The sequence below is a fragment of the Syngnathus leptorhynchus genome, chromosome 5, assembly GCF_054491065.1.
Source record: "Syngnathus leptorhynchus isolate UIUO chromosome 5, UIUO_Slep, whole genome shotgun sequence".
Lineage (NCBI taxonomy): Eukaryota > Metazoa > Chordata > Actinopteri > Syngnathiformes > Syngnathidae > Syngnathus > Syngnathus leptorhynchus.
This window is the reverse complement of record NC_141199.1, coordinates 8,048,414-8,073,174: the sequence shown is the minus strand read 5'-3', so window position 1 is coordinate 8,073,174 and position 24,761 is coordinate 8,048,414. Positions and strand designations below refer to the sequence as shown.

At 41.1% G+C, this 24,761-nt stretch overlaps 3 protein-coding genes across 4 annotated transcripts; 2 read left to right on the top strand and 1 right to left on the bottom strand.

Moving 5' to 3' along the window:
- Positions 1–3,177: 3,177 nt before the first annotated feature.
- On the top strand, positions 3,178–11,260 carry LOC147056662 (uncharacterized). Of its 2 annotated transcripts, XM_085912300.1 has the most exons (12): positions 3,178–3,365; positions 5,322–5,426; positions 5,541–5,702; positions 5,815–5,964; positions 6,031–7,282; positions 7,386–7,439; positions 7,939–8,626; positions 8,714–8,911; positions 9,247–9,304; positions 9,379–9,500; positions 9,596–9,747; positions 10,189–11,260. In XM_085912300.1, exons 1-12 carry the CDS (start codon positions 3,270–3,272, stop codon positions 10,287–10,289), a joined length of 3,138 nt encoding a protein of 1,045 aa, XP_085768426.1. In that variant the 5' UTR covers positions 3,178–3,269; the 3' UTR covers positions 10,290–11,260. The 2 variants fall into 2 exon arrangements, with proteins under 2 accessions (XP_085768426.1, XP_085768425.1); XM_085912299.1 differs by having other exon boundaries at positions 5,815–7,282.
- A 307-nt stretch (positions 11,261–11,567) lies between these two features.
- Positions 11,568–19,243, top strand: ogal (O-GlcNAcase like). Its single transcript, XM_085912301.1, has 17 exons — positions 11,568–11,909; positions 12,100–12,151; positions 12,248–12,345; positions 13,319–13,449; positions 13,524–13,695; positions 14,095–14,193; positions 14,815–14,954; positions 15,170–15,314; positions 15,400–15,498; positions 16,227–16,471; positions 17,035–17,209; positions 17,361–17,446; positions 17,870–17,962; positions 18,040–18,128; positions 18,235–18,355; positions 18,438–18,567; positions 18,810–19,243. The coding sequence occupies exons 1-17, from the start codon at positions 11,828–11,830 to the stop codon at positions 18,944–18,946; spliced, it is 2,094 nt and encodes a 697-aa protein (XP_085768427.1). The 5' UTR covers positions 11,568–11,827; the 3' UTR covers positions 18,947–19,243.
- A 258-nt stretch (positions 19,244–19,501) lies between these two features.
- On the bottom strand, positions 19,502–24,742 carry cant1b (calcium activated nucleotidase 1b). The gene is made up of 5 exons (XM_085912757.1): positions 24,494–24,742; positions 21,338–21,919; positions 21,131–21,271; positions 20,370–20,573; positions 19,502–20,290 (listed from the first exon to the last, which is right to left on the bottom strand). The coding sequence occupies exons 2-5, from the start codon at positions 21,858–21,860 to the stop codon at positions 19,920–19,922; spliced, it is 1,239 nt and encodes a 412-aa protein (XP_085768883.1). The 5' UTR covers positions 21,861–21,919; positions 24,494–24,742; the 3' UTR covers positions 19,502–19,919.
- Positions 24,743–24,761: the final 19 nt, after the last annotated feature.

Here is a 24,761-nt window from a genome sequence, read left to right as displayed (position 1 = left end):
AAATATTTATCACATATTTATATTTTGCTGCAAGAAAAAAAAAACATAATGCACTACTGGTGGTAGGTATTTTGAACAGTCAGATCTACAATTAAAGCCACAATACAGCACTATTGTTTATTTTTGCTTCCCCTCTTGAAAAGATTTGTAGTCTTTAATCGAGTTTATTAAATGATGTATCATGCCATGTTACGTTTTCACACCACAAAAAGGTGCCAGTTGAACATAGACTTTTTATATCCACTGTATAAAGATTTCCAAAAATGTCACATAACAACCAGTATTTTTATTTATTATTTACTTAATCGGGGCGGCTCGGTGGAGCACTAGGTAGCACGACCGCCTCGCAGTTAGGAGGGTGCGGGTTCGATTCCACCTCTGGCTCTCCCTGTGTGGAGTTTGCATGTTCTCCCCGTGTCCGCGTGGGTTTTCTCCAGGCACTCTGGTTTCCTCCCACATCCCAAAAACATGCTTGGTAGGCCGATTGAAGACTCTAAATTCTTCTTCTCGGCTGTGAAAGCAAAAGGGACTTGAGGCAAAGACGGCTCCTATGAGGTCAGTAGAAAGATAACTCCTCAACCAAGTGATACATATATGTCCTGCTTTCTCTGCAGAGAAGGTGTCAAGTTAAAGATCAGAGTGCTTTTGCAGGGCACTGAAGTGCACACATAGATTTCATGAAGTCATCGAGGTGGGAGGGGGTCATATAAAACAGAACATACGGAGGAGGTGTGTTACACAAGCGGCAACTTGACTCCCAAGACCTCACAGGTTCTTCAAACAAGCTCAGAGGGAGCCATTGGAGGTCAAGAGTGAGGAGTTGAGAAACATGATGGGAAATAAATAAGCCTTTCCTCATTTTGCTTGTCTCCAAAGCACTAACTCCTTGGGAAAGTGTCCATTTGTGAGTGAGAGTGTATTTTACTGCCAAACAAAAAAAACACGGGTCCCAGTGGGCAAAATACAAAATGTGACTGTGGGTGTTGATGTTGTTTGGTGTTGAATGCTGCAGTAAGGTGACCCACTTCCACTGAATTGCCCCTCCTCAACACAAGTCTCCACATACTCCCAAACATACTGCACCCGCAGGAGACTGACGGAGGCTTTGGCCCCATTTCAGACAGTAATTCCTTTTGAGATGTGTACGTGTGGGCGTATGAGTGAGAGCTTGGGGAATAACAGTAGCAGAGGAATTTAGGGGTTTTAATGGCCAAATAATAATAAACAAAAGAAAAATATTACAGGTTGAAGAACAAGAAATAAATCCTGTTCAAATAACTTGAGATTTAAGCATTTGTTTCAACATTGAGGAAAATTAAAAGCAATGCGTCTATACCATCTGGATTGGCATAACATTTGAATTGCTGCTTACTTGGTCCATTCGAACAAGATTGTGGAAGTTGGATATGTAGTTTTTGTGTACAGTAGTTCCAAACAAATAGTAAGGAAATCCTGAATGATAACGGAATGACAAAAATACAACAAACGACATATAAGAAGACAATAGAGAAAGCGTGTACACCGGGTTATACAAGCAGGTTCATGTGACTATATTTCATTTCCTATTAATTTTGCACAGCCATTGACTCTGTAAACCGGCATGACATTCAGAAGAAAGGTCAACCCCTTGCTGGTATGCAAGAGATAACAGGCCAGACACACGCATCGTCCGCTATGAAAAACTGAGTGATAATACAAGATAACGGCACAAGTACAAAGAAGCCAATGAACCTCGCTTCGTTATACATTACATTTGTTATGTATCCACTATCTGATTGGTATTTTCTGTGGCTAGGTGGGTAGGACAAACACCACATGAGAAAAACTCACAACTTTTGAAAGCTCATAAAGGAAAGCGGTTCCGCAAGGATGGCAGTACTGCCATCTAGTGGAGAAACAAAGAATCAACTCATATTAGAAATACTGGACTGAATTTTGGTGTCGAGCTTAAACTCTAGCTTTCATTGCCAAAGGTTGTTTTTGTTCTCATGATCATGTTGTTGTCATTGTCATGAGGGAAGTGATTGTTTTTATTTTTGCTTTGCCTTGCCTTGCCTAGGAGAACGCACCCATCAAACCCAAGACAACTGCAGGAGTTTGGAAAAGTGGGTCTGCTGAGAGGTGCAAATGTCTGACAGAAAGTTTTGAAATAAATTGTATTTGGAGTAATTGCCTCAAAATGTTGTGCAACAAAATATGAGTACAATTATTTTTGTCGTGGCCTATTTCATTCATGAGTTTAGAGTTGGTATGCGTAGGCGTCACGCGGTCGCCATCTTCTGGTCACTTTAAGAAATACTGACAGCGATAACTTCCGGTAATCCAAAACAAATATGGGGGACCATTCTTCGCTTTGTGTCTTGTGCTATATTATATTTTTGCTTTGGAAATAAAAAAATTATAGTTTTAGACTTTTCTTATTCGTTCCATATTAGAAACGTACTAATTTTGTTGTTGTTTTAGTTTAAAAACAAAAACAGGTCATATTTCTTTAATTGATACCTTCTTCCAAAGGTAATAATAATTTACTAAAAGAGACACGGCCCGAAACTGAAAGCTATTACTTTCAGGGTTATCAGGTTAGCAATGCTACCAATGTGATCCCATTGTTCGGCAAGTTTTTTGTTTTTTTTTTAACGGTAGAAGCTTGTGTTTTTTTCGGCTGGCCACTGGAACAAGACTACACATTTGCCACAAGAATAGAAAGTGGAAACGCTGCATCATCATAAATGCGCCTTGGTTCTCGTCCCCATGGGACGCTCTTGCAAGAACTCATTCAAGTGAAAATTTAAACGCGTTTGATTTTACCTCTTTCAATTTACATCTTTTTTTTGCACCATATCTAAATTGAAAAACAATAATTTTGCTTCTGAAAATCTACAGTTTTGAAATAACGGATATTTGATTTCAAATGTAGGAAATGAAAAAAAAATAGTCCGAATAAATGCCGGAAAATCTACAAGTGAACGCTAGATGTCGCTTCACAACCAAAATCGTATACAATGAGAAGCTCGTATTTAATGACTTTAATGTACCTAACCAAGATGCAAATGGACCAGCTACTAACAAACGTTATCAGAAACGGGCCAACGTTGCGATACAATGATATTCCACCCAAAATATGCCACTGTGGGTATAAAACACATTACCGATCTAGAATCCGATTTCAGGCCTTTAACATATGTACCGTGAGTGCCGAACTGGTCCCAGGTCAGCCATGTTGTTCGCGCGCTGCCGGTGACCACGTGTCAGGCTCTGCTGAGTCGACCATGTGGAGCAGCAAGATGGCGGCGCAGTGGAAGCCCGTAGACGTGGCTTTAAAAGCCGGCAACGTGGACATTCTGAGCACCAGAAGCCCTTGCCAGGTATCGTTTTCGCCACTTAAGCGACTACGCTCACCGAGTAGATTTCCGGTTGATGTTTTGGGGCATCCTAGTGAGGTTGTTTGACCGGCACATGCGCGAGTGGCGACACGTGGCTAATACGGGCTTGGCAGCAGTTAGCGACCGTTTAACTGTTAGCTGGACTGCACACGTTTTTTTTTGGGCCCTCCAAAGCACGGACAGTGCAATCAGACACTTCCAATATACACTCCGGGTGTTCTGGTCTGACTTCCTGCATGTGAAATAAGCAGTGCTCAAAGCGAAGTAGTACACAATTTCCTTACTCCAGTGTTCGTTCAATTCGGCGCTGCTCACTATCCACCGATCCAGAACATTTTGTTCCGTTCTTCGTTCACACCGAAGACGAGATTGAAGAGACATTTGATGTCTTTATTGAATACGTGGTCGTGTTTAATTTTGATCGATGTTTATTCAAACGTGTCACATGCATTTTATTTTGATCACTATATGCAACTAGGAATTCCAAACGCATAAATATCCTAATTACCAATAGATCAGAAAGTTTGCTTTTATGTGTCAATCGGTTCAGCATTGTGTTAAACCCTAGAAATTCCTTTTCCACTTGTTATTGCTTACTGATGGTAAATATCTGTCAAATGTGACAGTTGATGGTCATATTTTCCTCCTGGCACATTCGTCTTAATGTTATTAGTACTATTGTTTCACATAATTGGTACAGCAAATAAAACCATCTGATTCGGTAAATATAATCCACGCTTATACAAATATTTAAACACATCAACTTGGTTTACTTAATATTATACTGTACGACAAAAAAGTACTGTTTGAATCTTGAGCATGTGAGTAGAACATGTGCGACCAGGTTATCTTGGGAGAATGTCCTACTGATTTTAAACCTTTTTACCAGTTTTTAAAATGTGAACGATTCCACTCAGGATAAGAAAAACTGGCGAGTGTGCGCTTCACAGTAAACCCGTTATTAGCGGGGAGTATGAGGAAAAGCAATGCGATTGGGATTTTGGATGAATCAGAACACTGTTTTGACTAGTTGGGGTGCACCGAACATATTTATTCAGAAAAAAATTGTGGTTGACTTCTCCTTGAAGGATTATGGGGTTTTGGAGAAAATGGCTGAGGATGGATTTCACAGAAAAACATGAAAATGCAATTTTGTGTGTAGCGAACTGGATTTACGCCACTACTCTTTATGTATTAAGTATTATGTGGTGTACTGAAGAGGACCCATACATCACAACACCGGGGCTTGATATTAACATCCCACTTAGTTTCATTGGTGACGGATGATGACGATTGGTTGAGTTATATAGTCTGAGCTACACCTCTTGTGAAGTTTTGATTTCAGATATGAGACACTTCTATTTTAAATGCCCCAGCATTACAGGCTTTACTGTAATATTTGAGTTAAGCCTTCCGACGTGACCTCGCTCAGTCCATCAAGTCTGGGCGCCAGTCATGCAGAACGACTAAAATGCAGAGTGCCTAGTAACGCTGGGAAACCACAAGCCACAGTGGCTGGTGAGCATAAAAGTAAATCTCTGTCAAAGAAATTGTGAATTCGAGACAGTTTAGTTTTCTGCTATCAACCCTGTCCAGTAGGGAGCATACATTCACCTATGAATTGGATGGCAGCTGCCAATCACACAGAGAAAGAAAAGAAATAGAAATAATAGCATCTCTTTTACCTTATGTTTTTATAGTGGTGAATGGTTTTTGATATGTGCTATTCAAATTCTCAACACAACTAATTGCTCCTCTACTTCTGTCAAGCAACAGTGCAAGCTTCAGATTGCTTCCTAACTTGCAATTAATCTATGCTAGGAATGCTTAAAATCGATCTACAATCTTCAGTATGTGTGCACCTCACTCAGTTGATTGAATTATTGCATGGTGTATGTTTACTTTGATACATTCCTATTTTTGGCAATATCGCTGCAGATTGGACCATTTGGAGGCAACATGGGTGGGGCAGATGTCGACACACAGTCCTGTATGGAACACTCCATCATGGCCATTTTTGAGGACTCCACTGTTTCAACAGAGGTCAGAGTGCAAGCCAGAAATGGCACTAACTCAGAGGAAAAAAACTCGTGTTCATGGCCACTCGCTAAAAGTGTATGGGCCAGAATAACCAGTAGCTTTTGTTACCCATCATAGGACACAAGGCAAGCGGAGGAAGAGAGCGAGACCTTGCTGTCGGCTCTGACTCAGATGTTAGAGTGTGTGGAGGATGATGTCGGTTGCACTCTTTCTCCCTTTGATACCCTGCCAGACACCACGCTCCTCAACTGTCAGGAATTCGACAACAGCATTTCGACTGTAAGTGCAATTACTCTTCATTTTTCAACATCAGCTTTTTCACTTATAGCCCACCCAAACTGAGCCCAATTAATAACTACTAGCTCTTTCCTATGTCTCCATCTCTCTTTAGGACAAAATAACCTTTTCCGCAAAACTTAGACCAAGAGCCAAGACTGATGCAGGAAAGGAAGACAAGAGCAAAGTAGCCAGACTCCAGCCGGCCTTCCGACAACAAAGTCAGACTTTGTTTCAAGGCCCAAAAAAGAAGACCGATAGTGAAGTAAACGTCTTCACTTCGTCATCTTTGGTCAACCTGGTGAAACTCATGCACCCGTATTGCCTTAAGATGCATGTGGAGGAGGAGAGGAGAGACCGTCAAAGCAGAGCTGGACCGTCACAATCGAAGAAGAAACACACAATGCTCTCCCAGGGAGAAGTCTGGAAGTATGAAAAGCCAACTGGAGACAGTGATGAAGATATTAATGTTGTATCTGATGATGATGATGATGATGATGATGATGATGATGATGATGATGATGATGATGATGATGATGATGATGATGATGATACAACCTTAAAAGAGATGGAGGAGAATAATAGGGGGATTGCAAAAGACGATAGTGGCAAACTGCTAAAAAGCACATTGCTCACTGGCAATTCATCCAGAGATCTGTTACCCAAGGCAAAGAAAAGGGTCCGTTTTGGCCCCGTTCAAGTGATTTCATTTGATCAATCTGTGGATGCTGATGTCATCGAGGAAACTCTCCCCAGCGTAGCCTCTGCCACTGAAGGTCCGGCTAGTCCAATGCTTGTAACCGCAACAACAGCATCGGTATCATTAGAGGATAATGACAAGGCTGAGGATCCACCGTCAAAAAGAAAGGTCAAAGCTAAATCGCTAAGCCTCCAAGAGTACAGACTGCTGCGACAGAAAAGGCAGCCTCTGGCGGAGAAAATGCGGAGTAACACAACCAAGTGGCCTTCGGTTCCCCAACCCCCCAAAGAACTGATCCCCATTGTCTGTTCAGGTGGGCAGAGACAAAACCTCTGTGAGACAAAGTCTTCACCCCATCACGTAGAAAAGTCTACAATTGCTATGTGTCCACCCCAAAGAGCTACTTACAAGACATCACGTCGTCATCATCCCAAACCAGTCGAGAAGAAGCCATTGTTTGCTGCTAGGCATCCCGGATTGAAATCTCTTCAAAGTAAATCCAAACACACCTCACTTGATGGACTCAAATCCAAAGATGAGCACACTGTTAAAGAAGCTGCAAGCCAGAAAAGTCCACTAAAGAACCCAACGACATTCAGCACTGATCCCCCAAACCCTGTCATCATTCGCTTGCCTGTTAGCCAGATGCCCACCCTATCAAATTGTCACCCTTTAGCCGTGTTCGCAGCATCACAGATAGCACCGTCCACTGTTGAACCTCATCCAAGTCGGGAAGTGGAGAACCAAGTCCTGACGACACCTCAAACAAAACCCAGTTCCGAATGCAGGAAACCACAAAACCTCATGCTAACACCAGTAACGTGTCCCACAAGACGTTCCCTTCCTGAGCGACCAGCACCACCAAGTGCTGCAGCTGAGTCAGGTACAGACCAAAAACACACGTTGAGTATTCGAACATTATTATTATCCATATAACAGAAAAAAAATGTGATTGATGGCATTGCTGTCTGTTTATTCTGTTTAAGGGATTGAAGCTTGTGATCTTACCAGCTTGTTGGAGCAGTTTGAGGAGAAACAAGGTGATTCATCGGCACGAAACCTTTTTGTTGTCGTTTTTCGCCAAAATATTTGTGAAGAGATTTGATCATTTTCGTCTGCCTTGTGTAATTTGACTATCTGACAACGATACGTCGATTGCAAAGGCAATGTTAACCAGCATACGATTTCAAATTTTGCATCACTGGCCACAATAGAGCATGCGTATTATCAAAAGTTCGGCCGGTCGATACCACTTATTTTTTCCAGCCAGATATCAGTACGAGAAATCAGTTCTTGAGTAGTCACCGGTATCGATGCCAAGTACCGATACCACGCGTACATTTGATGCATCAAGATTAGGGCCTTGTTTAAATGTGGCCTTTGATCGAATGTAACTTAAAGACCCTGAAAAGTTTTTTTGGGTGTATTTGTCACAATGCAGAGATTGTTAACAAGCCTGCCAAATCAGCTAGGTTTCACATGAAATCCAACTAAGGTCTACTCATTTAATTTTACCCATTGCGGTTGTCTCCCTTTCAGCTGAAGAAAGCGATCCAGCAAACTTTTCAAATGCTTTCCCCTCAAGTCTGCACAAAGACACAGAAAGGACCACTGCACTAATACAGACCTCCGCTAAGGAACACGAGCCTCTCCGAACTTTGCACTCAGTAAGACCAAAAAGCACCATCGATTATCTGGAGGACCCAAAAAGTTTGGAACACGTCACTCCTGAGCCTCTCGGCACTGAAGTCATTGTCGACACTCAGGGAATTGTCAGTTCTATGAAACGGAAAAGCCCACCATCCAAGGGCATTCAGATCATCGATCCTCGCCCTCTGCCGTCCAGGAAGACAAACGCTTCAGAGCTCTCCGCACCTCCTTACATATGTTCCTCGGTGTCCGCAGATCACGATTACTGTTTGCCTGTGGATTATTTGCATACAAAGGTCCCACCTTTACTTAAGAACACTCGTGAAGTAGAGGAGACCTCCTCGCAAGCCTCCATCAAGAAATGTGACTCTCCTATCAGAGCTGATGAGAAATACCAATTAGCCTCATCTTCATGCACAATTTCAGCCACCTCATGCACCCCGCTAACACCTCCGCCCAGCCCTCCGAGCAGAGGACGAGAGAAGAGCAGATACCCCAGAAGATCCCCTCTCTCGGAAAGCTTTCGTTCGTCTTCGTCATCTTCCAGCTCTGCATCCCGTTCCCCCAAAAGACGAAGGTAGTCCATGATTACGCCCTATTAAACTTTGGTTAGCATTTTGTGCTCGACTGATATTGTCACTCATGTGTTTGTGTGTCCACACAGGTCCCACCACAAGCGTTCGGGAAGCAGGTCTTGGTCTTCGTCCCCTTCCCACTCCGTCTCTCGTTCCCCACCCCGGCAACGCAAACAGTGTTGCACGCTTTCAAGGTGTAACAGATCGAGATCGCGATCCTGGTCTCGTTCCCGGTCCCCATCCCCTTCGTCGCCAACCTTTCCTTCGCGCAGGAGCAACGTTTACCGGTAAGTGCAAATGAAAGGCTTTCCATTGCCACACAACCCAATTTGTGATGATAATAGAATGGCACATTGACTTTTATCCATTTTTTTTCCATTTTGTTATGAACATATTTTAGTGAGTAGTGGTGTACTGCAGCTACTTTAGCTTTTCTTTTTTTAACTTAAGTCTCGTAGCGGTGTACCTGAAGCTCGCTTATACCTAAAAATGTGTTTCACGACACAAAGCAGAAAACAAATGACCAAGCAAAGGCTTATGACTTAAAGAAATCATAAACTGAGCCACTCATAAGTTCCATCCCAGAAATTGCATCACTAAAATGAAATCCCACCATCAACAGAGAGTCCTGGAAGGTCAAAGGGGAGCACCAGGCAAGACTTCAGAAGCTGAAAGCCATAGTAAGAACACCTAGTGTCTTACAATCGTAATTGTTCGGTGTGCAACACGTGCTAAATTTTGTCTTTTGCCAAAGGATGAGCGCAGAGTTGTGTACGTGGGCCGCATCCGCAGGTCAATGACGCACGATGAACTGAGAGAGCGCTTTTCTCATTTCGGAGAAGTAGAATGCGTGTCACTGCACTTTAGAGAAAAGGGGTAAGTACGCAGAACACATTTCCTGTACACTGTAATATGAGTGAAGTATTAAAAGGATTTTTCTTTTTTTTTTTTTTTTGTGGCCCTTCCTAAAGTGACCATTACGGCTTTGTCACGTTCTACCACATGGACGATGCATTTGCAGCCATCGACAATGGCGGAAAACTAAGAAGGGCTGACGAGCTGCCCTTTGACATCTGCTTTGGAGGAAGAAGGCAGTTTTGTAATTCAGACTATGCCGATCTAGGTAAGAGATTAGCCAAACGCATATACAATGGAACTTCTGATGCCCCAACGCAATTATTTTATAAACACTGGTCGATCTCGCTGTTTGTCCATACAATAAAGCAATGACTTCATTCAATCCAGTAAGCTCCTGAGACAATGGTTAGCCACTGGTCACTTAGCCTTTTTCAAATGATTTGTAACAGCAATAATAAAAAAAATAATGGAAATTGCCACCCTTTGTGAATTTGATGCTGTTTGTCAGTCAATAAAAAGAGTTCTAAAACATTTCCATAAATGCTGCTGTAATGTATGACCTAAATTTAGATTTCGAAGTTCCACTGTACTGTACATTTTTCTACAAAGTGTCCTGTCTGTTGTTAATGTGTGATTCTTTGGTTTCATTGAACATTTCAAAGCTTCCTCTGGTTCACTGAACATGTTATGAACCTGTGTTCCTCAGATGCAAAAGTGGATGCAGAGCAGTCTCCAGCCAAGAGCAGGTTTCAGGAGCTTGACTTTGATTCGTTACTGAAACAAGCCCAAAGAGGAGGACTGAGGTAGCAGTGCAGAGTGAGAAGAGAGAAAACTACCAACCTTTGAGCTTTTTGCTCACAATTATGTAGCAAACTTGGGTGTGTTTAATCCCCTGTGACACCCCACCCCCCACCCTTGAGTTCATGACAGGGGGAAGCACTGATATTAGAGTCAGGTTTACAAAATAAACCAAATGGAGTAGTGCATTTGCCATTTAATTGACAGCCACTTATGAAAAAAAATGTAAGCCTCAATTTTACGCGCTTTGATTCGACGCGACTTTCTGTCAAACACGGTTTGGTTACGGATCCCAGTTTTTTTTTTATGTCATATTTGAAATGGACAATATGGTTGAAATTTTGGTGAGTAAAGATGAGGTAGTTTCTGCTTTTGACTACACAACGCTATCCATCCATTTTCTACACCGCTTGTCCACACGGCGTTCGCGGGCCTGCTGGAGCGTATCCCAGCAATCATCGGGCAGTAGGCGGGGGACACCCTGAACCGGTTGCCAGCCAATCGCAGGGCACACAGAGACGAACAACCATTCGCACTCACACCTCCGGACAATTTGGAGTGCTCAATTGGCCTACCACCAAGCATGTTTTTGGGATGTGGGAGGAAATCCACGCCGGCGGGGGGGGGCGGAGATGGAATCGAACCCGCACCCTCCTAACTGTGAGGCACTGGGTTATTGCATTCTATTAGTTCACCCCTAGATGGTGTTGAAAAATAAAAAAAATCTACACTGGTCCTTTAATTTAGGTCAAAATGAAAATAAATATTGCTCACACACAGCAGAGGTAAAATGGCAAAAAAATTCCATGCAATTATTATTTTTTGTTTGTTTTTTATTCTTCATGCATGTGAGCCCCTGCCTCTGTAAGCACTTGTACTTGTGTCACACTTATCACAGCATTTTTTAATGGAGCCCTTTTCATATATTTCTTGCATTCCATAACAAAATGTTCATATATAAAAACCAATAAAAGTTTTTGTTAACCTCAAGATGTGATATTTTTTTCTGTGATCTACTCGATGGATTGTTCAGTTAATCACTATCTCTATATCTCTGTCTATCCTAGAGAATGAATCCAATATATATAGACATACTCATAGCTTCTCATGATATGAAAAATGTAAAAAAATAATCACAGTCTGTGATAAATTCTGTGGGTGATGTGAATTTTGAAATATACATGGATGTTATGTAATGCTGTTTCATGTGGCCTGTTCGAAGGCGGTGAACTGTCCCTTTAAGAAGCTGCTGCACTGTCTCTTTAATACGATCATCCGGCAGCAGGTGACGTCGAGTCCATGCTCGAACCGAGGCCCTTGTAGTGGTGAACTTCACTCATCCTCAATTGTGCTTATTTATATGCTTACTCCATATTTACAAGTGCAGACTTTAGAGCTTGGCATCTGTGTGTTACGCAACGGATGAATACACGCGCGTAGGCGTGAGAAGAGACTAAAGGGTGGCGCTTTTATTACTCCACGCCATGACTGACAGGGGCGTTTAACACCTCGAATACGGCGAAAGACGTTCTACTCCAACAGAGGGAATGTCAGTCATGGCAACTTCAACAAATGGCAGCGAGAAAACACAGGGTCGGGCCAAGCGTTTCATTGGCGGCGTGGTCGAAGGTGAGCAACCCGGAGTTCGGTCGCCCCCCGTCAACAATAGCATTGTTTCTGGGGGGGCGCGTGGAGAATCGGCCCCTCCCCCTCATGGATGTAAACATACATGCATCATCGCGAGTTTTTACCTATGCAATTTGATTGACGTGATTATTTTTGTTAACTTGTATTTGAATCCGATCTTTGCTTGCTGCAGGATTTTATGGACGACCCTGGACGATGGAGCAAAGAACAGAACTCTTCAAAAGGTAGAATGGGATCTTTAACAATATTTCCAGTACAATGTTGTTTTCCCCTACATTGTGTTCAAATAAAATGAAAATTTGATTCTCCTAATTTCTCAGGGAACAGAAGTGGGATTTGAATACCTACCTGTACGCCCCTAAGGATGATTACAAACACCGCATGTACTGGCGAGATCTTTATTCTCCTGAGGAGGCAGGTGAGTCGGTCACCACTCCTAGTGCATTATCAGTTTATTGCTGCTGTGGATTGTCCTCAGATATAAACATTCAATATTCCACATAATAATGTCACACCAGTTGCTGCCTGCTTTCTTCATGAAGAAATAGAATCGATCAGACACACATTCACTCATTGAAAGGCTCAGAAGCAAAAACTGCATATCTTGTTTTAGTGTTGTGTTTATTTTTGTTAGTCCTACATGAACTTCAGCACTCTATTTTATTCACTAATGAATGACCAACAATATATTCATTAGAATAATACACTGCAAAGTGTGAACAACAATTAATCATGCAGACAGATGGGTGATATAATAATCTTGTCATAGCATGTACTACAATTATATACAGAGATGGTAAAAATGAAATGAAATAAGTCTAAGATTGTCCTCACAAGGGTTGCAGAAGCCTATGATTAGTTGATTGTAAAATGTAGTAAATTCAATGATTTACTAGTTTTAATTTTGGTATGCCTTAGATTTTAGAATCTATTCTAATTGAATAAATTAACATTAGAATTTAATTATTTTAAAATACACTAATTATGATGTATTTTTGTGAATTAAATTTCAATTATGGCATAAACTGTAAATAAAAAGCAGACAAAAGGGCAGAAAAAATAGTAGAATTATAATTAAGAATTTCTATATATACTTCTATGACAATAAATGTTTTCACTGTACATTATATTTAAAAACAAATCTATATTGTGCAAATATTTACTCTTCAAACTTTTAAAGTCATTCGAAATGGACTCCCAAGACTTCTTATCTACAAACTGGGCTGTTTCTCAAATTCTTGAAAGATAAAGCATCATGATCTCTGTCATCATTATCTCTGCAGAGACACTGGAAGGTGTTCATTTAAACTTTGACCCCCTGACCTTGTTACTTGTGCTGATAAACAAGACAATATAATTTAAAGCTGTTATTCCATTTGTCTTGTTTGCAGTGCAACTTATAGCCCTGATATCAGCAGCGAAGCAGTACAACATTGACTTTATCTATGCAATCTCTCCCGGCTTGGACATCACTTTTTCCAACCCCAAAGAGGTGGCTGCTCTAAAGAGGAAACTAGATCAGGTAGGACTTTCTATGGCCATGGTTCTTTTGAAGGTTAAAAATGTGTGACATATATCATCCCGTACCCTCTCCAGGTTAGGGACTTTGGCTGCTGCTCCTTCTCGTTACTGTTTGATGACATCGAGGCGGACATGTGCCCTGCTGACAAGCAGGCCTTCAGCTCTTTCGCCCACGCACAGGTGGCCATCACCAATGAGGTGTACCAGCATTTGCGAGAACCAGAGACCTTCCTCTTCTGTCCCACAGGTCACACCGAAGAACTTGTCCAAAGCAATTCTCTTTAAATCCTCTAGTTTCATTTGAATTGTTCAAATGTGATTCACAGTGCATCTCTGATATTCACATAAATTAGGGACTAGGCACCATGGGTAATCGCTAAAATCCACAAAGAATATTTATTTGTAAGACTAATTTCAAGCCTAAATATAATACAAACTATATTATGATGGTGAAATAAATCTTACAACATGACTCTTAAAATGTCAAATTAAAAAATTTGTTTTTGCAAAAATTACACTTAAACATAGTTCCTTGACACGGGTTTTGCATGAGCACTAAAAACATAAGCAAGCGCCTGTCTATACACAGCTTTTCCCTTATTTTTCAGTGAAACTCATTCTGAAATGTTCTTTCTGAAAAATCCAGACTATTGCGCAGCATTCTGCACCCCAAACGTGTCGCAGTCGACTTACCTTCGCACTGTGGGAGACAAACTGCTGCCGGGGATAGACGTGTTGTGGACAGGTAATGGCATACAGAAACACAAAAGTATTTTCCTCATTTCTATTTTTTTTTAACCTTTTTTTTTTTTTTACCCACATAGCTCCCCTGCTTAATAATTTAACATCATCCAGCAAATGTAAAAGTCTGAAAAAAAAATGACAACCAAAGTCAACATAAAATTCCCTTTTTAAATTATTTAACGTATTCAGGGGGAAAAAATATTCAAAGCTACTAAACCCTGTGTGAAAAAAGGCCTACTCGGCTTAAAATGCTGGAACATAACTTTAAAAGGCTCATTCACAAAAACACTCATGTGAAAAACTCGTGTAAAAAAAAAAAATAATACAAAATTCAGCTTTAGCGGACAATCACTTTTTCAACACAGGGTTGTGTAGGTTTGGATCTTTCTTCTCCCTTAATGAGAAAACCTTCATTTCAAAACAGTTTTTTTTTTTGTGTTTACTGAACCTATGTTGCTTTTGACTAATATTTCCATATGTTAAATATTTGAGTGTGAAAACATGAATTAACCCTCAAGCCATATTTTAGTTTTAAACTTGATGCTTTTATCTGCATCCTATTTGGCTTTTTACCCCTCCAGAAAAAAATGCCCAACCTTACACAAATAAAATTTGATCTTAGGTCCAAAGGTGGTCTCCCATAAAATCTCAGTGGAATCCATAGAAGAGGTGTCTTCCATCCTCAAGAGGGCGCCAGTCATTTGGGACAATATACATGCCAACGACTATGACCCACAAAGAATTTTCATGGGACCATATAAGGTAAATACTGATTGATTTAAAAAAAAAAAAAAGATGAAATATGAGGTAAAAAAAAATAATCTGTTCCATCTTTACCAATATTAAATGATAATGATAATAGGAAGATGAGACTTAATCCAAGCACAGTAATACACAATGTAAGTTGACAGAGTGTGGAAAAAGCATTGAATAGGGAGTCTGGCTTGCGCACTCTTAAAATGTTGGTTTCCTTTCAGGATCGTCCAACAGAACTAATCCCCAAACTGAGAGGTATTCTCACTAATCCCAACTGTGAGTTTTATCCCAATTTTGTGGCCATCCATACCTTGGCTACGTGGTGCAAAGCTTCTCCTGATAGCGCAGCCAGGGATGTGGAAATGGGTGAGCTTGGCTTTTGCGCTTTTATGGAGTTGCATTTTTGCTATTTGCTGTGTTTTTATTCTTGCTCTTGTGTGTCCAACGTGAGGCGATGAAGAGCAGGACCCCTGCTATAGCCCCCACAAAGCCCTGACGCTGGCCCTCACTGACTGGCTAGAGGAGTTTATGTGCACAGATCAGCCTACAGGTAAACAATCTCCAACATAGCTTTGAATTTTGGAAAAAACAACTTCTGATGAAGAAATCTTAAAAGTTAAGGAGCAATTTATCTTTGCAAAAAAAGGTCAAACAGCCAACATGTGACATGCAGCATATTTAAGTATCTGGCCCCAAAGAAGTTTTAAACACATGTTTGTAGAACTCAGGGGGAAAAAAAGAAATGGTTCAAACTTGTATACACATTTCAGAGCAACACAACTAAATGGTCAAACAAAGAAACAGCATGAGTGGGAAACATTGCGAGAGGGTCTTAAGAGAAGAACCCCAGAATGTTCTTTACAATAATATGTTGTATGTGCCCCCACTAGTGAAGCACAGCATTCTGATCAGTATTGCATTTGTGGAATATGAGAAATTCACCTGTTTTCATTTTATCACTTGCTGTCAATAGAAAATTGCATCCAATCACAGCCCACCAGTTTCCTGAAGCTGAGTTGTGATTGGTTGTAATTGTGATGTCATTATCAATTAGAAGCAAGTGGCAAAATGGCGGACATTTTCTGAAATGGATAAAAACAGGTAGATTTTGCCTGTTCATTCATATTCCACAATTGAAACATCACCACTCTGTGTTTTGACTAGTTGGGCTGCACAGAACAAATTAGGAAAAAGAAAATGTGGCGTTTAACTTTCCATTTACTATTAAGACCACAAAAAAGTCACAGATAACCAAATTTTCATGATGCGGTCTTTCAGCTTGCTTAAAGAAGGAGTCTTCTGAAGAGGAGCCCATGCAGACAGACCTGGGAGAACACTCGTATGTACCCGGGCCGGGAGAGAACCCACTTTACACAGCCGAGCCACTGACCCTGAACGATCTGAAGCTGCTATCCGACCTTTTCTACCTGCCTTATGAATACGGCTCCACAGCAAAGACCATGTTGCATGAGCTAAACTGGCTCAAAAGTCACAGTCAAGCCGCCGCCGTCGATACGGACCAGGTCAGATTTGACGTAACGATTGCATTGTTTGTTTTCCATACACACATATATTCAATATATCATTGACCCAGGCCGTGAATAACCTCATGATAATAGTGAACTATAGATCTTTTCAAAATCGATTCACTTTAATAAACGGATGATGAGTCATTTATTTCAGGCAAAAGGGAAAGTCTTTTTTTTTTTTTTGTCACCATCAAGCATGTCAAAGAGCATCAGGTGCATGTTTCTGCGGGAACACAGGCAGAATTTTTCTTTTATGGCATGTACAGTTTCATAGCTTGAAGTTTCCCACCACTTTACTTGATTTAACACACACACACACATAACGTAATTTCAATCTCTTTATGTGTCTTAACGTGAAGAAATTGACAATAAAGCAGACTTTGACTTTGAAAACTACACGCACAGATAAATCTAAAATCCATTTGAGTAGGACCTAACAGCTTCAGTGGTTTAACATGTTTTAATTGTTGTTTATTTTGGGTTACTTTCGGAAATATGATCGTGTTTCAAAAGCAAAGAATGACATTTGGGGTCATCACCCGCTGCTGTGTTTCTAGACTGCTGAGTGGCACTCGCGAGCGCGCCACTTTGACGATATGTGCGAAGCGGTGGTGCGCATGTTCAACCGCTTATCCAACGCGCCCAATCGCAGGATTCTGTACGATCTCTATAACTACATCTGTGACATCAAGAGCGGCGTCCATCTGGCTCAAGCCTACGTCAAATCTCTGGGTGAGAGAAGTAGAATCAATCTTGTGTGCGGCTCATTTTCGGGCTACAGTGGCCAAACATAATTTGTATCTTCACATTGATACCATTTACAAATTGCTCCTTGTAAAGATAAACGGAATAAATGCTTAACTTGGATATTTGCTCGACACAGGAGGACTTGGCAAACCATCGGCCCAGCTAATGGGTGCTGATCCTGAACCGTGGGGCTTCAGAGGAGGACTCTCAGGAGAATTTCAGGTGAACTGACTGCCTCGTTGCGACCTGAGAGCGATGTTCATATGGAAAAGTTTCTTTTTATTTGGTACTTTCTAATGACATTGAATTTGAAGAGGCAGATGCCTGAGTAGTACCGAACATGCAACGGGGTGGCCGAACATTTGGTGCCTGCATGGACCTAATACACTCACTGTTATGTCACCATTATAGAAATACTAATAAATCATTAATAAGTATATAAATGAAAACGTATATCAAAACATAAATAAATAAAATAAAGACTATCACATACTATATTGTCTTCAGCAGGGGTGTCAAACTCTGGCCAAATTTGGTTCGCAGTGTAATTTTTAATATTATATATTTGGCTCACGAAGACAAATTGAGCATCAATTAAAAACCTACATTTTTATTATTGTTAAAATTGTGTTCATGGCTGTGCAGAGAATGCTGCCGGGCCATGGGAACAGAGACCTGTTCAAACATCCGCCCAAGACAGCGGTATACTGCATACGGCCCTACTGTGCCGAGGATAAGGTGAAGTTTCTAAATTTCCTTAACACAGTTCATCTTACATTTTTATCAACCTGGCATTGCTTTTCCGTCTTTTCTAGATGGACATCCAAAGAATTTTCACAAACATGCAACAAGAAAGACGGATACAAGTCGGCTCCATGACAGATGCTCCTCTTATTAGTGATCTGTAAGTTGCCATTAGAATTTGCCAATGGATTTGAACCCAGATCTTCTGATTGTGAGGCAGATGGGCTAACCACCAGGCCATCCTGATTTGAATGTGTCTGTTGCAGCCTGTCAACTGGTGAAATATCCCCAACCCCTCAATGCGCGCTTGTCCTGGAGGATGACATGGGACCATGCGGTTACATGCTGGCACTTGTGGATGCCAAAGCAACTGCAGCCTCCGTTCAGGTGACAATTTGGAGACAATAAATCCAAACAATGGAAGAGCAAAATGAATTCCAAATGTTTCTGCTTTTTCTTTTTCCTCCAGAATGACACACATGATCGTGTATTGGAGGATTTCCCTTCATTAATCACTGGACAAGTGCTGCCGAGGGTCAGCGACCCCTCTCCGGCGAAACGTATGATTGCACAACTGTTGTCCACCATCAGGAGCTGTGGTAAGTTGTCACACTTTCAGTCTACTGGTGTGTTTATTAAAACTCCATTTTCTCACTGTCACTTCAACATTAGTTGCACTAGGAAAGCCATTAAAGCCTTTATTTGTTATCCTTGATATCCCATAAAAACAAATACCCTCTTTTCAAACTATAAAAAAAAAGAGCAATAAGAATTAATGAATCAAATTATACAGAACCAATAAATTCTGTATTATCAATCGTTCTACTTTAACATTCCTCAGGTTCAAAAGGAGTGTTCTGCGAGTTGAGGCACGGTGACCGGAGGATGCTTGACTTTTACACCAAAAGTAGCTCCTTCCAACCCCTCAAAATGGACGGTCTCGCTTCAGATGTTATCGCCATGGGAACAAGCCTCTAATGTCAAATTGTGATGATGTTCAGAGAAATTGGTGCAAATACCGATCATTGTTTACTAGCACTCATCTACTGCTATGAGAATTGCATTTACTTAATCAACTCTATAATTGCAGACTTTTAAATCATGCATGTTGACGCGATTGTTAAATTTTCAGCAGAATAAGTGTGAATCTATTTGTCGGATGGTGGAACTGTTTGGTGGACTCTCAGCTTGTTCCTATTGGCAATGCACATCTTGTAATTTTCAAGATTTGTGTTTTTTGCTTCTTGCTCTGCATTAAAAAAAATCTGTTTGCCATTAGTATGAAATATCTCATTATTTCCACACTTCATATTTCAATTTAGATCACTTGAATTATGTATTTTTGTCCATGGTCACTTATCTTCAATTTTAAAACAACTATTCAGATTTGTTTCATTTGGCCAAGAGTGGCTACTATAGAGCAAAAATAGTACAATTTGACCTGTAGTATGTTTTAAAGGAATTACAAAATCTGATAGTTTCATTTATGTGGCGGTCTAAAAAAAAAAAAAGGTGGGTACAATCACACATCACTCAAAGGGCACACATTTATTGAGTTGTGTTGCTTGCATACAAATGAAATATATTAATGGTTTAATTATTAAATAAAATAGCTCTTGTGCTTATTTAATATATTGATTCATTTAGACGTTCTTAAAATATAAAATGCTAATCTGGTCAGTATAAATTTCCAAATTACCAGTAAGGGCAAAGCTATAAGTAAGACCATTCAAGTAGTTCATGAACATTCAAAAGTGTGCATTACAAGTTTTGACTATGTTCCCCTGAGCGTCTGACCAGCAGAATTGAACCCCAGGAGACCAATTGCATAGTTTGTGTGTCATCAATCAATCAATTATGCCAGTGTGCCTCTCTCTATAAATCGGGCTTCATTATTAAAGCCTATTTGGGGTCACGTTTAAAAAAAATTAAATAGCGAGCCTCGTCATTTTCAAATAAACTCCAGTCCTTCGTACTTCACGTCTCCAATCTTTGTCTCGGGCATCAGCACCCGACCGTCAAGGCTGAACGCAATGATATAGGAAGCAATCTGGCCCGCATCCTCCTTAGATTTCAGCGCCAGAACAATCTGATCATCTGTGTCGGGAACAAATTTAAATGAGGAAAAACCGTGGGTAGGGTTCAGAGGCCCAACACGGCGTGTGGTAATGTTGCTGAAATCCGCCCGGCAGGACAGCAGTAGGTTGGTAGCGCGCCGCTCGTCGGCGCTCTCTTCGTAGCGCTCGTGACTGGCGCGGCGAGGCAGGAAGAACCAACGTTGAAGCCGCTCACTCCATGCAGCAGATTCATGGATAAGGTAGCCTGCAGTAGACCAAAAATGCACACACGCTGTTGTTACGAACGGATCGATGAGATTGACGAGAGCGGAAAGTGTCGAAACCTGGTGGTTTGATCCCTGCGGCTCTTCGCAGGGCGTTGTAGTGAGGCACCCAGTTTTTATGCTCAACGTCGCCGTCGGAACCGACAACCTTCACCCACTCCGGGTGGTGGTTGACGACCTCTCCGGTGGTGGTGGTCCACTCCTTCCCAAGACCGCCAACATACAGGTGCTGATCTTTCACTGCGAGCCATTCTGCTTTAAAGCCTACAAATGCACACATGAATGTGAACATCTATTATGACTGGTGCTGGCTTTCAGTGGGAGACTTCCCCGAGTCAACCCAAGCCAAACACACTTCTAAAGTTTGGGACTCAAATCTCTGCTGACCTTTCAGTGTTGGCTTTGCAATTCTCCTGTCGATGACGCAAGATGGTGGCAAAGCACTAATCTTGTCGAAAGATAACTACAACTCACTTCCACATAGTTCCGAGATAAAGCCAGAAAAGTACTTTGATTGGGAAAAACAGCATCTAGTTGTTTAGCAAAATTAGGCTTCTAAAACAAAATACTAAATAGTCAAGAATGTCTCAAGAACCAAGATGCCACAAGATGGAGCAAATGCATTGATTTTCTTTTGTGGCTTGGGCAACCCATTTTGGCATTTCGCACAAAAACGCACTTTTACAAAAGGACATACGTTCCAAGACAAAATCTGCCAGTAGCAAAATCGCAACGAGTTGGAGAAACACTGGGAATGGGAGTATTGAAATTGAACCTACAGTGTAGATGGAGCCAAACGAGACAGAAGTTAGTTGACTGACCTTTGGAAACAGACCCATCGCCATCAGGCAGGATGACCCAGGGGACCGCCCGCCTGCCATCAATTCTGTATACCACGCCCGTGCGGTCGTCCACGGTGTACAGACGCCCGTTAAACGCCACCAGCTCAGACAACTCCAAACCTGAAGAAGACACAGTATTACGAAAGGTGGAGGACGCATAGACGCTGACATCAACGGTCGCTCAACCTCGTCCTTTCTCCGCTAGGTGACTCTCCAGTGTGATGGTCTCCTCGTCCCATTCCACATCCAGTGTGTCGGCACTTTCCGAAACAGTCACGTGACCCTTTTTCATGTAGCTGAACCACGTCTGGGCCTTCGGACTACGTGACGCTGTGTCCAAGTCTGCAATGACTCCTATGCGGTACCTGATGCCATTGTTGGTCTTCACCGGCGGACTTAGTGGGTAGGTATCATTGTAAGATTTTTGCTTTTTGTGTAGCTGACGTAGCACATTTTGTCTCCGAGTGTCCCAGAACACGTGGGCATCACCCCCATGATACATTTGCAAGCTGCTGCCGTAGGAGTGGTTGTCGGGAGCATCCCCGGAGCCTCCCGTGCGGTGCAGGTACAACATGAGGACTAAAGCCAGCAGGCTGGCCACAAAGATCGCCCGCCATTTGGGCCGGAAGCGCGAGTCCGAAGTAGCAGCTTGCGTCATGGATGACACGGCCAAGAGGAGGCCTCGGAAGGCGATGCCAAAAGCACTCATAGAAGGATCGTCTTTGCCTTCATCGTACAGTTCAGACTGGCGAGGGTGCAGGTTCGATTCTGGAATGAGAGGTTGAAAAATAATAGATTGCACTGGATTTCAAATATGAAACATTTAATTAATAAGACATCTATTCATTGATTTAATGGTGTATTTATTTATTTATTACATTTATTTAATTCCATGTTTAATGAAGGAATAAAACATTTCATTGACGACATTTTAATTCAATATTTCATGGTGTATTTATTTATTTAATTATGGCACTTTCTGTCCTCCATAGAAAATGATGACGTATCTTTAAAGAACCTGAAGGTTTGTTAGCCTGTTTTCAAACAAAAAAAATGTTTTTTTTTGGGGGGGGGGTTCCGTTTTCCCCTTTTTTTTCCAACTACAACTCAAAATTTGGAATCACACAAAATGACACTAAACGTCAGCTGCATTTACAATGGCAGCAAATGGGTTTTGGAAAAAAAAAAATGGTAAAGAATGAACTGAAGGCCATTTTAGAAAGCGACCTACTGATTACATTGTTCATTGTTCATCCCAAGGCTTTGTTGTGCTTCGAGGCAAACAACACTGATGACACACATGCAATGTAGATGCATAAGACTGCCCACCAGACTGTTAGCATCATTCGATTCCTCCCTCACTGACAATAACGTTATTCCGCAAATACATCTTTCAAAAGCAAGAGTGGCATCGGGAAATCATTGTTGATGATAACTGATTGTGGTGTGGTCAAATACTATTTATCAAATTTCTCCACTTCACTTTAAAACATAACAATTTGCTTTCATGGACACCTTGATGTTAGAATATAATTTCCAATGGAATTTTTTACTGTCAAATTCAAACCGTGAGAACAACTGATCCTCTGTATACTTCTATGCACGCACACAAGGGTTCTTCAACTGTTCCCACACACGACAGACAAAGAATGCTCTTGTTGCCACTAGTGTAAGCACGACCCATATTTGTCATGACTACGCATCACCGATTCTGCCCTCTTCTGGCCCCATCTTGCTGGAACACTGCATCAACAGATAAGATATCATGCTGTTACTACCATCCCTCAAGATCTTTCTTTGTGATGGACTACGGGGTGACATGTGCCTGTTGCTCAAATTATAAATTGGGATAGGCTCCACATCAACTCCCTGTTGATTTAAGTGCAATAGAAAATGAATGGATGATTCTATCCTTCTAACCACACAGGTGGATATTTCAGAAAAAAAAAGAAAAAAATCACAATGTCAATATTAGGCTGGAAAAAAACTGTTGTGCATGAAGTTCATGAATACTTGTGTGACTAAGTTGTGAGTTTTTTTGTGCTTCTTTTGAGTTGTATAACACAGAATGAGGAATTAAGAGGAAATGTGGATAATGGGTGTTTTCTAGAAGGGCCCTTGGTTTTTCTTAAGTTATACTCTGAACTTGACGGTTTGAGACATCAAACCATCCATCCATTTTCTAAAGCGCTGTCCTCATTAGGGTTGCAGGTAAGTTAAAACGTAAGAGGCAAGGTTACACCCTGCACCGGTCACCAGCCAACTGTGACTAGGTAATGTGTTACATCAAAACATCTTCCAGTAGTGATGAACATATCACATGACCTTTTTCCAGTTAAGTATTCAGACTACAGTTACTCTTCAAATACCAGCAAAAGTGACTGAGCCGGATATATTTACTTCAACTTGATGGTGACGTCAGTAATTCAAAGAGTTGTTCTACAGATGTTCACCAAATTGAATATTTTATTTAGTTATTTTATGTGCATTTTAAATGTTGAATTTTGCCTTGACAAATGTCAAGTAAAAATGATTGCCTTTATTGAACATTTTATTGAAAATGTATTCACGCTGAGTGAATTCTAGGAAGAATTTATATTTGAAAAAAGCAAATAGCCCGTTTAGGTTAACTGAAGTCCAGAAAAACACTATCAAAAAAATTAAATAAAATTCAAATATTATTCTGAAAACCGTAGAAATGCACTTCCAATTGAGTCCCAAAACCAGCTGTCATTTTTGTCCCAAGCAAGGTTGTCAACTTGTCGCTGTCTGCTGAATATAATGATTCAAATAACTTGTAATCTAGCTAAATTACTTTGGAAATCAACCAACCAGTAAAGTAACAGTTACTTGTGATCAGTAATTATAACTAAATGACTTTGTTAAGCAAACATGCGAACGACTAGTTCCGTAGTTCTAGTCAAGGCGTAGGGATGAATTATTTTTAATAACAGGTTCCAAAATAACATGCTACTTACTGTCCTGATATTTAAGACACCTCACAACCGGTGATGGTTGACTGAAAACAGAAGCTGGATTCACCCGAGCAGATAAATCATGTTACGACGTGGCACATTTAGAAAAAAAAAACGCCTTGTTGGTGCCAGCAATCCGTTACATTTGTGTCACATCATCCAACTACGACTGATCTGAACTTGGAAGCGACAACACACAATTGGAGAGAAAGAAGAAAAAGAAACAATCGACTATGTGTTTACAGCCAATTTGAGAACGTCGCCATGGCGCTAACGGTGAGCCACCCCGGTAAACTTTTCCAGCAGACCCAGATGGAATTTCTAAAGTAACTTAACGATATTTTTTTTTTTTAATCTGTTGGTTTACCTGGCGTAGATGTTGCCGATGTTTCTCCAGGTGCTCCAAGGCGTCTTCATTGAATGCCTCTCGATCCTGTCACAAGTCTTTAAACGACATTTTTTTCTCTATTTTTTTTGCTGTGTACACGGCGGTGTGTAAACCGACATAGTGCATTACCGCCCCAATGAACGAACGAACGAACGAACGACCTCCTTCCTGGTAGAAGACAAAAAAAGGGGGGCGGTGGTTGCTACACTGACTAAGCCCTCTTAAAAATAATTAAAGCGTTCATCTC